Genomic DNA, 16,637 nt, shown 5'->3' on the forward strand with positions numbered 1-16,637 from the left:
TCTTTCATATTCAGACAAAGAGGTCATAGTATAGTATGTCGTCCGAAATTTGACAAAAAAGTAATACTTCAGTATGTTGTCCAAAATTAGACAAAAAGTCATAGTGTAGTATTTCACATAAAATTTGACAAAAGTCATAGTATTTTATGTCTTACAAAATTTGACAAAAAGTCATAGTTTGTCGTCCAAAATCAGACAAAAAAGTCACAGTATAGTATGTTTTCCAAAATCAGACAAAAAAGTCACAGTATAGTATGTCGACCATAATCACCCAAAGAAGTCATAGTATAGTATGTTGTTCAAAATCAGTCAGAAAAGTCATAGTATAGTATGTTGTCTGAAATCAGTAATCATTTCCATTGTAAGTCGCTTTGGATAAAAGCTAAATGACATGTAATGTAATGTAAAGTTTAGTATGTCGTCCAAATTTTGACTAAAAAGTCATAGGTATGTCACAACAGCAAGAATTTTGACCCTGACAAGGATTTGAAGAGGCAACCTTTCTATGTGGAGTCAGACTCTACTGTTGCGCCACAGAGTTACACATATAGTCCGATAGATACTTGTTGTGTGACTGGGGGGGAAGTCTGCCATCTCTGGTTGCCTTGTTCAGGAAATGTAGTGGAGTAAAAGCAAAATTTGCTGGAAATATAAATAACAAAGCAAAGCACAGATACATGATACGTATTTTCACTTTGTTACATTACAACACTGACAATGAGAACTTTTTATCTTACAACAAAAAAAAAGAAATAAGCCTTAAAAACAAAGAATTATACAACAATCAATAAGAAGACTCCACAGTTTGTGTCTTGCCCTCTTCTGATCATTTCCCATGTGATGTATCAGCGGTCTCAGCTGCTAAAATGCTGAGTCACTCTTTTGTCTCTGACGTGACCTGTCCTTGTCCCTCACCTTGTCCTTTTGTTTCTCATGTAACAGGTGGATAATGCCAAGATTCTCCACTATGTCGGAGCAGGAGTTGCCTTCCCCACTAGTATGCTGTTTGTGTGCCTGCAGTCAGCGCTGACTTACCGTTTGGCCAAGACCCAGGGCGAGTACAACGTGGCCCACCTCCGGCTCTGCATGACCCTGCTGGCCTTCGTAGCCTTGGTGCTCAGTATCCTCCCCAGCCACACACAGATGGCAGGCTTCGAAGCTGTCAAGTGCTTTTGATTCCAGTGAAGTGCTGCCAGTCTGATAAAACAGGGAGACATGTCATCTAGATAGTATCACAGCAGCAGTTTCAGTGTCACATCCTGTCCCCTGTTTTTATGGGGCATTTTTACAGCCACGTGTACGAGTAGAGTGATAGAGGCCATGTCCTCAAGCGCTTCAATCTGTTTAACTTCATGCTGTAAAGTCTCTGGTGATAGACCTGGTTGAAGGGATTACATTTAAATTTCACACCCATACATGCATCTTTACTTAATAGCTGAGATTTGGATTAAAAGATTCATAAATATTTGCGCTGCTGTGGTAAATAATTTACCTGTTGAACAATCTGGGATATAATCTGGTGTTATTGTTATATGTTTTGATCTAATTATACTGTACCTACTTATACTAAGTGTTCTTAGACCCAAAAGGTCATACCACGTGCTTCTACTAATTCATCAGGCAGATAATTGATCCTGACAGGTGGGAAATTAAAACATGTTATTATCACTTCCATGTCCTTACCTGTACATTAGCCAACATAGGTTTCATTATTATTATTTTTACACTTATATAATGTTTTCAAATGAGCTGATCTATAAATGTTACTCAATTAATGTAAAAACCGAGAACTAGTGTGGTATCAAAGTCAGGCCAGTTTAGACTTTTCCTTAACAGTGTTTTCAGGTGGTGTGTTCTTCTGCCAGGAGAGCTTTGTCCTGCAGCATGCATCTGCCATTTTTGAGTGGGTCTTCTGTGTCATCATCATGCTGTTTTACGGGACGTTTGCCTTCGAGTTCGCCAGCATGTCGGGAGACACCATGGCGGTGCTTGCTAGAGGTGGGGCACTGGGATCTGCTGGGAGAGAACACAAGGTGGATGCTCTGGGAGGACACACACAGTCACATCCACTCCAGCCCGAAAACATGTCCATACTGTAGACCGTCGACATCTGGATGCCACACAGATGGCTTGTTTTGATCCTTGGAAACTCTGGTTGTAGAATGAGTTTAATTATTCATTTCCAGCCACACACGTCTGAAGCTTTGAAGTAAACAAGGCCAGTGCAGTAGCCTGTTAATGGCAGAGTGGATTTTACAGTTTTAGCCCAAGGAGAGGAGATGTGCTGCCACAGTGGAGGGAGCTCAGCGTCTATTGATTGTTTGTCTCTTAAGAACTTGTTGCATTTTGCACATTGCGCGGGTGTGAAAACCGAATTCTCACCAACTCAGCCCTTTAATAAAAAGGCAAAAGCATTTTGTTAATCAGGCTAAGAAAATGTGCACTTACCCCCTGAGATTCTGTCACTTGTTTCAATCAGCGGCTTCGGGGCCAGTTCAATTTCACTGCCAAGATGCTTTTTGCTGTTAAGGAGTGAAGGCCGCGGAGCGGCCTGGCTGACAGCGGTGAGGCTGAGTGAGAGGAGATTGTAAATGGAGGTTACAGTCAGAGGTCAGGCTTGTTTTCCTCAAATAGGAATGGTTGAACACAATAAATCCAGTCTATATATGTTTCAGAATGTACTTGAGATAGAACAGAGCAGCAGCAGCAATCATTTAAACCTCCTTTTAAGCAATATTTTTGATATTAACAAATCAAATAATTGTAATGTCATAGCCTTGTGCCGAGTATTAAACTCCACTAGAATGTACATTCTCCTCCACACATGTTTTAGCTTCTTTAATCTGACATATCGTTGACTGTTTGTCAGTAGAGGAACTGGATAACCACAACTGAACTGAAAGTGAGTATTGGACTCATATTTTTAGATTGGCCATTGGAACAATAACATAGTAGTTACAGAAATGAACCAAACAAGCTTCTGTTTGTTTTTTGGGTAATAGAAATGTCGTCATGCAGTTTTTAATTCCCACCATCAACGTATGCAAACCAAGTACCATCGGAAATGCACACTTCCCAGACAAATTGATGTGTCGCATCGTTATTTCATCTGCACATGAAATACCTGGTGCCTCGTGAAGGCAAACCTTCATTAATCATATTGTTAGGATCAATACACCATAAACTTTGCATAGTATTTGATTATTGAATTTCCGCTCTGTAGATTTCTGCCAAAGAATATGAAAGAGAGGTGACGCGGTGTCCAGAGGCCAAGTGCGTACCAGCTAATTCAAGCCAGAGCACTGGGCTTATTGAGTTTAGTGACGAGGCATCACATGTGTTTTTAGGCCCTGTGGTCAGAGACCTGCATCAGAAGGAAGAGCAGAACATGCTCTTATTGTTTGAATTGCAGAAGTCCAGCTGGTGCAGCAGGACAAAGGGAAAAAGGAAGTATTTATGTATGTAATGAGACATAAGTGAGATAATATTGTAACTGTTCTCCGTTTTGTGCCAAATTATCAGTCTGGGTTGTGGCGTTTGGTGCTAAAACGCTGAAGGCCTTTTTATCATCGTTCCCCCCACGAATTGAGTTGTGACTATGAAAATGAAAGCAATAAGACAGAAGGCATGGCTTCACTTAGTGGAGGAGTAGGCAAAGAATGTTGCACAAACACATACGAGTGCCAGGAATACCAAAGCAGAGCTTTTGACACGACAGATCCATTCCACACGGAGAAAAAAGAAAAAGAAAAAAGAGCTTGACATGTCAATGTCTGTCGGTCTATTTTGGCCTTGTGGTTTGTTGTGTTTCTGTTCAGATGTTCAAATATTCATATGTATTCATTGACTTTTGTTGTAACAGTGTTACTGTTTATAATTCACACCTCTGTGAAGCATTAACACACTTTTTTCTTCCCTGGTGGGAAACCAGGGAATAAGTAAGTAGATGTTTTACAGCAGTAACAGTTTTAAAGGTCCAGTGTGTAGAATTAATGACATCTAATGGCACGCCAGGGAACTACATGTTCAAATCTTAAGATATCTTTAACGATTGCCAAAGTCATTAAACTGATGTTTAATTCAAGTTCAGTATCTCCACGACTTGAATATGAAAGTGCAAATAAATACTAGGCCACTTTTGTGATTTTACTGCCCTCTAAGGGAAGGAAACATAAACAACAGTGACACTGGTTTTGTGTAAACACAACTATCATTAATGCAATTTAAAGTCTTACATTGGTATCAATAACAGGCAAGCACTGGCGACGCTGAGGTGGTGGAATGGGCGGCCCCATAAAAGCTTGGGCAGAGGAGGTTTCCACTTTCCCCATCTTCATTTCCTCCGTTAGCTTCCGTTTCAAAACACTCTGGTTTTGTCCATTCGATGGTGAAGAGGGTGGCCGTCACAAAGCAAGGCCCGCGCTTTAAGCACATATAAAACGCTTGTCCTAAGGCAATGAAAACACATGCAGTTTTATTTTAAACTCGCTGTACACTTAAGCAAACATACTTAGTTAAACATAGTTTGTTAAATGTTACACACACACTGGACCCTTTAAAAAGCTGACTTGCGTGTAGTGATTATCCACAGGTCAGGCAGAGGTTTTGTTAGCGCCGGTGTTGCAGATCTGCCACAGAGCGATTTTCCCTCTGACTGAATGTATGAATACTCCCAACACTGAACGTGAAGAGCTTGTGCTTGTTGCACTGCGGAATGAGCTGAAAGGTCAACGCTGATCACCTGCCTCTCTCTACTGGTCCAACTGATCATTGCATTCACTGTTTATTCACAGGTTTGGTTGGGGTGAAATATTTTTGTTTTATATTTACATTTATTTACGGTCCAGTGTGAAAGATTTAGGTGAAATTGAATATAAAACATTTTACTGACCTTTTTTTTTTTTGGCTGTCATGTTGGACCACCTTTTGAGTCTTAAAGCTCCAGTGTGTACCCTCTGTTCCAACCATTCTCTTTCAACATTGGTTTTGGTATCTCGTTAACTCACTCACTGCTTCAGAGAACCAGGTTATTACTTAACCCATAGCTCTAGTTCATTCCACATTTCATCTCCCTGGTGTTTCAGAGAACTGGGGGATAATTCTTTGACCTAAAGTTGCTGCCGTCTCACTTCACTAGTGTAGCTGTTATGCCTCTGCCTTCAACTTGTTCAACAAATAAATATTCTAACTGGTTCTTCCTCTCGAACCGTGACATCATCATGTGTCATATTCTGGGTTGTGAAGACGAGCGGGAAGTAGAAGAATTAGGGAGGAAAAAGTGCTGATGTTGTGTTGAGTAACACAAGCACCAAGGTTCTGAGAGTCCAGAACCAGAACCATCTGCGTCAACTGAAGGCTACCACAGGTTCACCTACATGCAACTTCACCCGTAGATGTTGCTGAGTCCTACACACTTTTAATTTTCAGATTGTTTCTCCAGCCTGACCTTACGACCATACGTTGTTTCTATCACATGTAGTTTTCTAAATAAAAACATTTAAAAAGTATATTAAATGTAAAGCCAAAACACAGGTGCTGCTCATGCTGCTCTTACAAGAAATATTGTCACTATGCATTATTTACGAAAGGTGTTTCATTTACTTTACAGTGTATTATGCATGTTAGAAATCTATGCATTTTGTTCCACTTAAAATACCAGACAGAATATTACTGAAGCATCAGCTGCTCGGCCTCGTTTTCATTTCATTTCATATCCGCCCCCCCGGCCCTTTCCTTGTTTACTGATCTTTCCGATCTTTGCACTCAGGTAATTGTTACGACACCAGCTGCATTGTTTGATTCACAGCAGAGTGAACTGTTAGCTTCTGCCTTTTGTTTTTGTTTTAATGGGATTCGCGTCATGTATATTTGTTCAGCGTAGCATAGGTGTGACGACTCTCCTCCATCACAGTTGCAGGATTACAGAACAGATTATTTTTTTGGTTTATGGAGACTCTGGTAACGCTGAATTAAAAAAAATGTAACATTCCTCATGTGTTAGTTTGTGAGAATGCTTCTGCTGCTCACACAAACTATAGCTCGCTCACATACACATCGCAGCGGACGAGAGCATTCTGGCAAACTAATGTAAGCGTCTGCGAACCTCAGAAATCTGTTACTCGAGACCCAAATCTACTCCGATAAAATGCAAAACTGCTCCCTATGTGCCTTAGGTGTTATTTTGATAATAAAAACCAAAGAGGTTAAGGTTTATAAATTTCTATTTTCATGAAAAGTCATATATGATTGTATGTGTATGCCTTAATGTTAAAAAAATAAATAAAATAAAAATGAAGCTTAAAAGAAAAGAATCTTTATTTTTGCTCTTATTTCACTCCATGCACATGTAGAGGTCCACATCAAGAGTTTATATCTTTAATTGTTTTTAATTATTTACATTGTCCAGTTTCTCTGGCAACAAAGTGGGTAGGATATGACAAAGATTAGCACATTAAACAGAGGAAAACCTCTCTTACAAAAACAATGCTGGATTGTTGCCACGTGAACCTCTGAAAACCTCTACTTCCTGTTTTTCGGGGAGAAGAATTACCATGATATTCTTTATATTTATTGAGAAATAGATTCACAAATACTACCTTTTTTTTTAAGACTGTCTCATACATTATACAAGATGTTTTGGGGGGGTAAAACAAACTTCACATAGAATAACAAAATATTAAGTAAAGGAGAGAGGAAATGTTTCTCTGTCAGATATGAACTTGATTAACTTAACCTTTAAACAAAGTGCAGCAGCTGTAAGACACTAGTGGTTCCATGTTTGAGGCTGAACAGATGTGTAACTTGTGTTATTTGCGTAAGTGAGTCACAATAACAGAAGAGAAAACAGCCAACAGCGAGTTGATATTAGAACAAAATGAGGCTGAAAAGACGATAAAGGAAAGGAGAGTTGAGAAAACATAAGACTGAATGGCTACTTCAGATTTCATTTTAATTGTAGCATCATTTAAGAGATAAAAGAGTCCTAACGTTAAAAAGGATTTGTCCGGTGGTTGTAACAACACACGTTACAAAATAAGACTTTTTTTTTCTTAAAAAAAAAAAGACCATTTTATAGTAAAAAATAAAAATTAAATTAATTTCCATCTAAAGCCAAGCCTTTGGTTTAGCAATAATTACACCACTGACATTCACTGACAAAACACCTGCTATTATTGTCAGCAGCATCTTTTTTCAAAATAAAGCACCGTGGTTGTTTTGTGAACATCGTAAAAAGAACCCACAGCTTTTCACGAAAAACTCTAAATGCTGCTCGTGTTTTCTGCCATTCTTTTATATAACCAAGGAAGAGCTGTGACTACGGTGATCGCTTCTATATTTCTAAAGCACCAGTAATTAGATGTTGTTGTTTTTTCTTTATGTTAGGTAGCAATTGTTTACTGAGACGTCTGTGACGGTTCTCAGTCATCCAGGTCATGGTCATCTTCAGGAGTTCAGCTGTAGGTAACTGGACTTGCTCGAGTTAAGATTAAGACGTTTCACCTCATCCAAGAGGCTTCTCCAGTTCTGACTAACTGGTGGACTTTTACAAGTATTTAACCTCTAATTCTGAATACGTGACGAGAGCAACAACTGTCTTCTCTGGCCAGCATGGTTTGAAAGGAGAAGGAGGAACCATCACTCAACAGAGGAGGTGGTCCAGGACACTATATCAGCCATCTCACGTGAATCAACAACCTGAAACTGGGTCAGAGGAGTTAAAGTAGCGACTGAGTGGATTCACGTCCCCCTCCAGGTTTACAAATTCAAATTGCGTGGGAGCCAATGGGAGCTGAGCTTAGCGGGGTTGTTAAAATATAACTAAAAACCAAGGGTGTAGGTTTGTGTGTATGGACAGCAGTCCCCATATCCCCATCAATATTTGGAGAAAGCCACATTGTCCCTTTCCAATATTAGAGACAGGGCAATGTGTACGTGTGTGCAAGCGCTGGGAGCGACATAAGTGAAACCTATGTTAGGGTTTGTGAGGTTTCTGAGTTGGAATTCTGACATAAGGGGCGCGTTCCAGTTGAAACCGCCGACTACAACTAGAACGCATCATAAATACCTGGATTTCTCTAACAGTCAGAACTGAGGGATCCTCTTGGATGAGATTCCAGCTTCCTACAGCTAACGCCTGAAGACAGTTACTGAGATGAACTCTGCAATGTCTCTCTTCTCGTTTGGGGAGAAAGTCCCACTTAACATCCGTTTGGCTAAAACCACTTTTTATGATTATCCTCTCATCTCTTTAAGGATAACTCATCGCTCTGTTTGGCTTTGGTTCTCTTCCCCTTTTTGGGAGGGAGGGGTTCTAAACATCTTCTGTCAGCAGCTGGAGTTGGCGGTGGTAGCTCACAAACAGTTGTTGGTTAGGGCGAGCAGATGTGGCAGATTTAGAAGACGAGCGGTTTGGGCACCTCCCATGTAAACTCTGGTCGGCCAAAGTGGCCATAACAGGCGGTTTGCTGGTAGATTGGCCTCTTCAGGTTCAGTTCCCTGAAAGTGAGAACACAGAAGAAACCACTCATCAGTTCTGTGTTTTTTAATTTCCCCCCTAAAACCTCTCACATCTGCACATGAAAACTATAATTTTGTAGTGATTTCATGTCACTTAATCCTGAAAAGCTGCCGTCAACCAAGAACATAATGAGGTGTTTCGTCAAATATGATCCTCTATTGTGAATGTGAGGCCACAGGATGTTTATCAAAGGAAAAAATGCCATTTACATTTAAAATGGCTTTCTATAAATATTTAGAGCTCAATTACAAAACTGATTATTCGATCCACGTTCACCTGCAATACCACAACAGTCCAACAGGGGGCTGTTGCACACACGTTGGAAATCACTGAGCCAATGCATACAATAGTATTTATTTAGGATTTATTATTTAGAGCAGATGTTCTCAGTTTGTTTTGACTGCAGGGAGCAGACAGCAGGTGTCATGTCTCTATCAGACCAGTGGAAAAGAAGAGGGCGCCAGAGAACTGAAAGTAATTTACTACTACTGTCATGTTTTAAAAATATATAAAACATAGGAAAAGCATCATTTAGCCTTAACCTCTGTTTAAAACACATGGAAACTCACACATGGCGGTTTTTAATGTCTTGCTGTTTTTTTTTTTGTGGTGCTGTTTTTAGATTTTTAAATATGAATTCCTTTGTGATACTGAATACGATGTCTGACATTTGCAGAAAGTAAAGCCACAATGCTGTGCAGTAGACCTTCAGGTTTCTGTGACTCTCTGGTAAATGTATAGAATCATCTTGTAAAAGGTTCACTGCAAACAATTAAAAACTCTTTGGTTCCCTCTTGTGTTTGTATACAAATACAGCAGAGGATGAATAGCCCCAAACAAGAAGACTGCAATTAATCCCATTATTCATTATGTGGATCTCATTAAAAAAAAGCGTAGAAACCAATGATTAAATAATTCATTTTCTTTCCAACTACTAATGTATTTTTTCTCTCTTTATTCTCAAAAGATTATGACTTTATTCTTATAATATTATGACTTTATTCTCGAAAGATTACGACTTTAATCTCAAAAGATTACAACTTTATTTTCATAATATTACGACTTTATTCTTAAAAGATTAAAAAAACTAAAATTCTTAAATTTGGCCCTAATACTCCGTCATAGGAATAAAGGTTTGAATGCCAATTTTACATCTCGAGTCAGAAACTTTGTGCAACAGTGGTAAGGAAGGTCCTTTTTTCATTACACTACAAATAGGTAGACATTTTAAATGGAACGTCATATTTTGACTCTCTGGGAATGACTGTACTAATGAATGAACTGTTGCGTCTCAACCTTTATTCATTTACGAGCGGACGCACAGTGAACAGAGGAACACAAAGGTCAGAATCACGTGTTTACCTGACAATGACTCCTGGCCGCAGATCAAAGTTCTTGTTGACAATATGGAGCAGCTCTGTCTCTGATTTCTTGGAGGAGCCATAGGTGAACAAGGAGACGGACAGAGGGTGGGCCACTCCGATAGCATAAGACACCTGTGAATACACCCAGAGGCAGGAGTTAGGGTTTGATGTTTTTAAAAAACACTGGCGAGGCTTAAACCTTTTACTGCACACACCTGAACCAGAACTCTCCTGCACAGTTTAGCTTTGACCAGAGACTTGGCCACCCAGCGTGCGGCGTACGCAGCCGAACGGTCCACCTTTGAGAAGTCTTTGCCGGAGAACGCTCCGCCTCCGTGAGCACCCCAACCTCCGTATGTGTCTACGATGATCTTCCTTCCCGTCACGCCAGCATCACCCTGGTGGGCAAAAACATACATATGTACTGTGTATATATATATATTATAGATTTATATAGTCATTTATATGGTTTGCTTCTCAAAACATGTTTTTTCTTTTCACCTGAGGTCCTCCGATGACGAAGCGCCCACTTGGCTGCAGGTGGTAGATGGTCTTGTCGTCCAAATATTTAGCAGGAACCACAGCATTGATCACCTGACAGGATCAATTAAAAACATTAAAACCAAGGGTATGATGTGATATCTTTTATGTAATTCCACTGTGAGTTCTCTACCTTCTCCTTCAGGATTTTCCTCTGGTCCTCCAGGGAGATGCAGTCATCGTGCTGGACAGAGACCACGATGGTGTGAACTCTTTTGGGGATGACGGCGCCTTCATGCTGCTCGTAGTGCACTGTCACCTGTGTGGCAGACCAAACATTCTCCTTAACTGTCATTTGTGGAATTCCCTGCTGCAGCAGCTTCTGCAAACTATACAAATACTTTGCCTCTGTACACAATTCACGTATCTAGCAACCTACATATGACATGGGACAAAAAGACAGGAGACATTTTGTCTGACTGACTGAAGCTGCAGATCAGCTGCTGCAGACACGGGTGGCTTTTTATGTTGAAGTCTCACAGTAGCCAGTGTTAATCTGATTTTCCTCAGCTGGCACTGGAATAAATCTCTTGGAATACACCCAGAGTAGAAACAATAATCTAATTCACATTGTGGCCAAAATGATGTTGTGTTTGTTATTAACTTGTGCATGTGCTGCGATAATAGACTCCTCGTCTTCCTGTTCTCTGAAGGAGGACAAGTCTGCAAGTGCAGTCGACTTTCAGGTCTTTTTCAGTAAGAAAATGGTGTCAGTTGTTTGGTAAAATATGTTCTCATTTAGAGGAAGAGTGCTGTACACCAGTGTGATTGACAGCTGTATCATCCATCATCATAGGTGTCTGGCTGCAGGTGATGTCATGGTGGCTAAATCACAACTGCTGCCACCTGATTCTACGGAAGCGTATTGCATTCACCTAAAATTTTTAAAAATCATGTTTTTACAAGATTTTTTGGGGGGGTCTGTTTTTACGAGATTTTCTTTTTCGGGTCTGTTTTAACAGTAATTCTTTGGGGGGTCAGTTTTTATTTTTTTTCTGGTCTGCTTTTACAAGATTTTTTCTTTCAGGTCTGTTTTTATGGGATTTTTTGGGGTCTGTTTTTACAAGAGTTTTTTTCGGGGGTTTGTTTTTCTGTGTATGTGTGAAGTTTGGCTACTGTTGAAATCATTTCCTGCAGGATTTTGAAAAAAAAAATCCCACAGTGGATGATCCGCACACATGATTTGGCAGAGATTTTTACACGGGATGCCCTTCCTGATGCAACCAATTAACAATGAGCAAAGGGGATTGGGTACCTTGCTCAGGGGCACCCCAGCCCTTGAGCTGGCAGGTACTCGGTAACCACACTCCTCACATGCTCGGCTGTGGCCTCACCTGTGTTTTGGAGTCGGGACGCAGCCAGGGGACGGTGCCGTTGCGTCTGAGCTCAGCCATCTTTGCGTTGAGCTTGTGGGCCAACATGATGGTGAGAGGCATGCACTCCTCGGTTTCATCTGTGGCATACCCGAACATCAGACCCTGAAGAGACACAGAGAGAGAGAGAGAATCAGAGTGGGAACAGAAAGATCCACAGTGTAGTGACACAGAACAGGTAGATAACGAAATAACGCACGACCACAAAAACAAGGCCTTAAATGTGACAAACTGACATAAAAACCTCCACACCTGTAGCTTTTTTGTAGACATTACTACTGATAAAAAACCTGAAAACAGTATTATATCGTCTTGTACCTGTCACTTTAAGAGTGAGTCAAGTTTTTGTTTCTTCCACTATCAGCCAATCTTCCAGCCGACCTGGTCCTAAGGTCACGTTATCGTTATGTTACAACAGATGTACCTGATCTCCCGCTCCAATATCCTCCTCATGTCGGTCAATGTGGACGCCCTGAGCGATGTCTGGACTCTGCTGCTCCAGAGCCACCAGCACGTTACACGTCTTATAGTCAAAACCTGCAGTGACAGAGGGAATCAGTGGATTTCATTGCTTGTTTCTGTGTCTTTGAATATTTTTTCAAGGATCTATGTGAATAAAATGTAACATTATTTTTATTCTTGTCAGTAGTATTGTTGTTGTTGTTGTCGATCTACCACTGAGCTACCATCTGTAACATCTCGTTTTCTTTCGTTCTCTGTATTTTAAATGTTATTTTGTTTTTCCACGTTTTGTATTTTTTGAATGAAACGTGTCATATTAATAAAGTTGCCTTTAACAGGAAGCGATCTCCAACACAGTCCCGTGAGCACTGCCTCTTATTCTCTCACCTTTGTCCGAGTTGTCGTAGCCGATCTCCTTGATGGCGTCTCTCACCACCTTCTGGTAGTCCACGTTGGCTCGGGACGTGATCTCGCCGCAGAGCAGCACCATGCCGGTCTTACACACCGTCTCTATCAACACAATCGACACATTATATGCAATAAATCCATTTGGACACAAGTTTCAGACTTTGGCCGGCACAATAATACAATAATCTCAACAATGTCTCGCTGACTTGAATTCCCAGTGAGATTCAGGTCAGTGGGTTTATTCTCTGTCGTCTGCAGCGGCGAAAACTCCATGACCTTCATCTTACTCAGCACACGTTTCTCTTTTAGTCACTCTTTATATTCATGTCAGTGACATAAAAGGATGCGAGTCGTGACGTTTACTCACCACAGGCCACTTTGGCGTCCGGGTCCTGCCTCAGGTGAGCGTCCAGGACAGCGTCGCTGATCTGGTCACAGATTTTGTCTGCGGAGAGAAGATTCAGAGTGATGATAATGATAATGATAATAATGACACCTGTGATCGTGCTGTGATTTCTGGGCTTGTTTACAGAAATCCAAAAAAGCAGGAAATGCATTCTGTGTTTACACATTTCAAGATTGAAATTCCTTTACATCATTTTTCATGATGTTTCATGGCCTTTATTTTAAAAGACCATTAAAAAAAAAGCAATTACAGGCAAGTAATTACCGTTGAACAATGTCATAATTTAACCATTTCACCAACGTGATAAACGTTGTTTGGAAATGATCATACTTTCTTTTAAAGTAGTTATAAATTAAAGTGGAGACTGAAATGTGATATTTTAAACAAAGTTGGATTTTAGTTGTATTCATGCCCTGGTTTCTCAAACTGTGGTATGCAAGCTTACTCTGGTATTACTTGAAGGAAAATCAGAAATACTGTTCTACTGTATATGATACAAAAAATATAAAAAATTAAATAATAATAAGTAGAGTCACCTTATCTCACGCTCCACCTTAATCTAATCTATCTCTCTATACCAGTGTATGTGAGGAATGATGAGAGAGATTGGGAATAAATCTGCCTCCTGGGAAAAGTCTTTAGCTGACTTTGCTTGATTTATTTACACCATAGCATTTTAACGTCGGTGATAATGGTGTTACTTTGACAGCTCAATATTTTCTCAGGTGATACTTGGTATACAAAGTTTGAGAACTACTGTGTTAGTGGGATTTGAATGCAACAGCAGCAGCTCCGTCCTCCTGCTAAAGCTTCACGACACACGTGTCACATCAGAAATCATCCGGCTACATTGACTCACAGGTGCATATCTATCTCTGGTGTAAAGTGTGTACGCAGGTGGAAAAAAAAAAAGCATAATATATACTGTGACAGGCGTTTGCTCTGTTCCCACACGATGGCCACTATCTGTGGGAACAGCACAGATTTCTGAGTATGTTATCGAATCAAAAGGCATGTGTCGACGACTTCAGCCAAGGCCACGGGTTTCACAGTAAAAGGAACATTTTAAACATTTAAAAAGAAAAGAGATGCAAATCAAACAGTTAAAAAACAACACAGGGTGGAATGAAATAGCAAAAAAAGTTGTTTTAACTTTCCACTCCCAATTGTATATGACTGTAAGTACAACTACCACGTAAGAAAAGGCAATAAAAACGTTAAAATAAAAAAAAAAAGAAGAATATTAGCAGTGTTTTCTGGACACTTCACCAAACAACATATGTTGTTTTTCACATCACTGCTGCTGCAGCTTATAACACAATTTTTTTCTTTTAATAAACCTTTTTTTTGGTTTATTTTACATAACGCGCACATTTGTCATGTTCTGACCTGATGTGTGTGTGTGTGTTTACTGATTATCAATGTAACACAGAGGACTTTGAAAGGTTACGCGCTGGTCAAAGGATTACGACACACTGACAGAACACGGGTGTAGAGGGTAGAGTGCACTTTAATGTTTATCGTTAAGTTTTAACATAGACAAATAGACAAGCCTCTTTTTTTTTTAAATGAAACACTCAGTGTCTTAACGTTATATAATAACAACAATAAAGGCTTATTAATAAGCTGCATTTGACTGGAACTGTTACTTACATGATTACATTCTATCTCTTTTTTTTTGTCAATTTGAGCTGATTTCATTTTTCGCTTGGATGAAAATTCAGTGCAAATTCAGTGCAATAATACAATTATTTTTTCCCACTTTTGGTGTCTTACATAAACCAGTGAGGGTTGGGCTTTTATGTGCATGACACACAAAAAAAGAAAGAAAGAAAAGAAATGTCACTTGGTAACACGTGAATGAGTTAACGTTATTCCAACTTAAGCAAGGAAGTGAGTCATCTCCTCATATTGACGTCCACAGGAGCAGCAGCAGCTCTTATCGGTTAGCTGTTATTGATTAAAGGTTACTTGTTGTGTTACTTACAAATGCGACTCAATGTAAAGTTCTGGCAACATTGGATCGTTAATATTTTGGATTTGACAGACACCGAGTGACATTTTTGTCCTGAATTTGTCAAAAACTTAAACAATACTTTGTTTCAACGGACATTGATGTGATTATTCCACATTTTGCACACTCAACATGAAAACCTGCAGCTGCAGTGTCCACATGTCCCCCCTGTTCTGACTTTTTCCTTAGCATGCAACCCTACACCACCCTGTCCCTCACTCACACACACACAGTCTGGTATCCATTACGTCAGAGGACATTACATTGATTTACTTAACCATAACTTCTTCTACTACTACTACCACTACAAGCCTTACACTAACTTTAACCTCGTCCAAGCCAAACAACATGTCTTCACCGTCAAATGAAATCATATATGTTACAGGGACTTGTTTTTTGTCCCCATATTGTGAATGTGTAAAGAGATTTAGGTCCCCACAACAGTGGTAAATACCTGGAACACACACACACACACACACACACCCATAAGGCAGAGTGAAGGGGGAACCAAGCACATGTTGCTGTGTGAATGGAATACCAACCAGGCTTGGAGCGTAAATACGCAGCACTGTGGAGTTATTTTGGACTTGTATGGAGTTTATTTAAATATATACACTGCCCGTTACTTGTGTGTACAGGTGAGGAAAAAAAATAACAAAGTTAAGTTGTTGTCGTTTTTTGGCAACATTTAACACACTTTTCTTCATGAAGTTGTGCAGCTGGACACTCACCTGGATGTCCCTCTCCCACGGACTCCGACGTGAACATGAAAGAGCCATCGTCCAGAACATCACTTATGTCAGTCATGTTTCTTGTTTTTGTTTGCTTTTTTTTTTGTTTTGTTTTGTTTTCTTTTACAGGATCAGGTGTTTGACAAGACTGTGGTCACTCGCGGGGACAAAAGCTTCCTCGGGTCCAGACTGATCTGAGAGCTGCTTTATATTCCCGCCGCTGGGTCCCTTTAAGACAGAGATGACAGGAGGACAAACAGCCGCGCTGCCAACACAAAGTCAGTCCCACTCAACTCCACGTCCGTGGACACATAGTGCAATATATATATGGCCTTAGCCTTAGGACAGGCACCCACCCACGCACGCGCGCACTCTCTCCCACCCTCTCTCTCTCTCGCTCGTTCATTCACACACACGCACACTCTCTCACTCACTTACTCACACGCGCGCGCGCACACACACACACAATGTAACTCACACACGCGTCATGTGAATCCATGGGGCAGTCCATTCTGGGAGTGAGGGGGGGAGTGGATGATGGGTGGTCATTTCAGAACCTTTTTTAACCCTTTGTGAACAACATGGCAAAAATAACAAATAAATAAAATGAAACAACATTGTGTCATAATGAAGAATTTCTTGAATAAAATGTTCAAACTTGGGTTTGCAGTCCATTCATTTGTTTATGTGCTTGTGGAATTTGCCTAATAACATAATTAACACATTCGCTCTCTTTCCTATTATCTTCAAAATAAAGAAAAATGTCTTAAATGTCTTTGGTCCAGTCCTTCTTTCCACACAGTCCCTAACAACTCCACAAG

The 16,637-nt window shown here is 40.2% G+C and overlaps 2 protein-coding genes across 2 annotated transcripts; one reads left to right on the forward strand and one right to left on the reverse strand.

Moving 5' to 3' along the window:
* Positions 1-866: 866 nt before the first annotated feature.
* Positions 867-4,330, forward strand: LOC122782097 (transmembrane protein 150A-like). Its single transcript, XM_044046300.1, has 3 exons — positions 867-893; positions 943-1,120; positions 1,846-4,330. The coding sequence occupies exons 1-3, from the start codon at positions 867-869 to the stop codon at positions 2,097-2,099; spliced, it is 459 nt and encodes a 152-aa protein (XP_043902235.1). The 3' UTR covers positions 2,100-4,330.
* Positions 4,331-6,297: 1,967 nt separating this feature from the next.
* LOC122781802 (S-adenosylmethionine synthase-like) lies at positions 6,298-16,181 on the reverse strand. The gene is made up of 10 exons (XM_044045824.1): positions 15,817-16,181; positions 13,033-13,110; positions 12,645-12,767; positions 12,220-12,332; positions 11,757-11,900; positions 10,556-10,681; positions 10,384-10,476; positions 10,098-10,280; positions 9,881-10,014; positions 6,298-8,496 (listed from the first exon to the last, which is right to left on the reverse strand). Exons 1-10 carry the CDS (start codon positions 15,890-15,892, stop codon positions 8,394-8,396), a joined length of 1,173 nt encoding a protein of 390 aa, XP_043901759.1. The 5' UTR covers positions 15,893-16,181; the 3' UTR covers positions 6,298-8,393.
* Between the last annotated feature and the right edge of the window lie 456 nt (positions 16,182-16,637).

The sequence above is a fragment of the Solea senegalensis genome, linkage group LG15 (assembly GCF_019176455.1).
Source record: "Solea senegalensis isolate Sse05_10M linkage group LG15, IFAPA_SoseM_1, whole genome shotgun sequence".
In the NCBI taxonomy this organism is placed as follows: domain Eukaryota; kingdom Metazoa; phylum Chordata; class Actinopteri; order Pleuronectiformes; family Soleidae; genus Solea; species Solea senegalensis.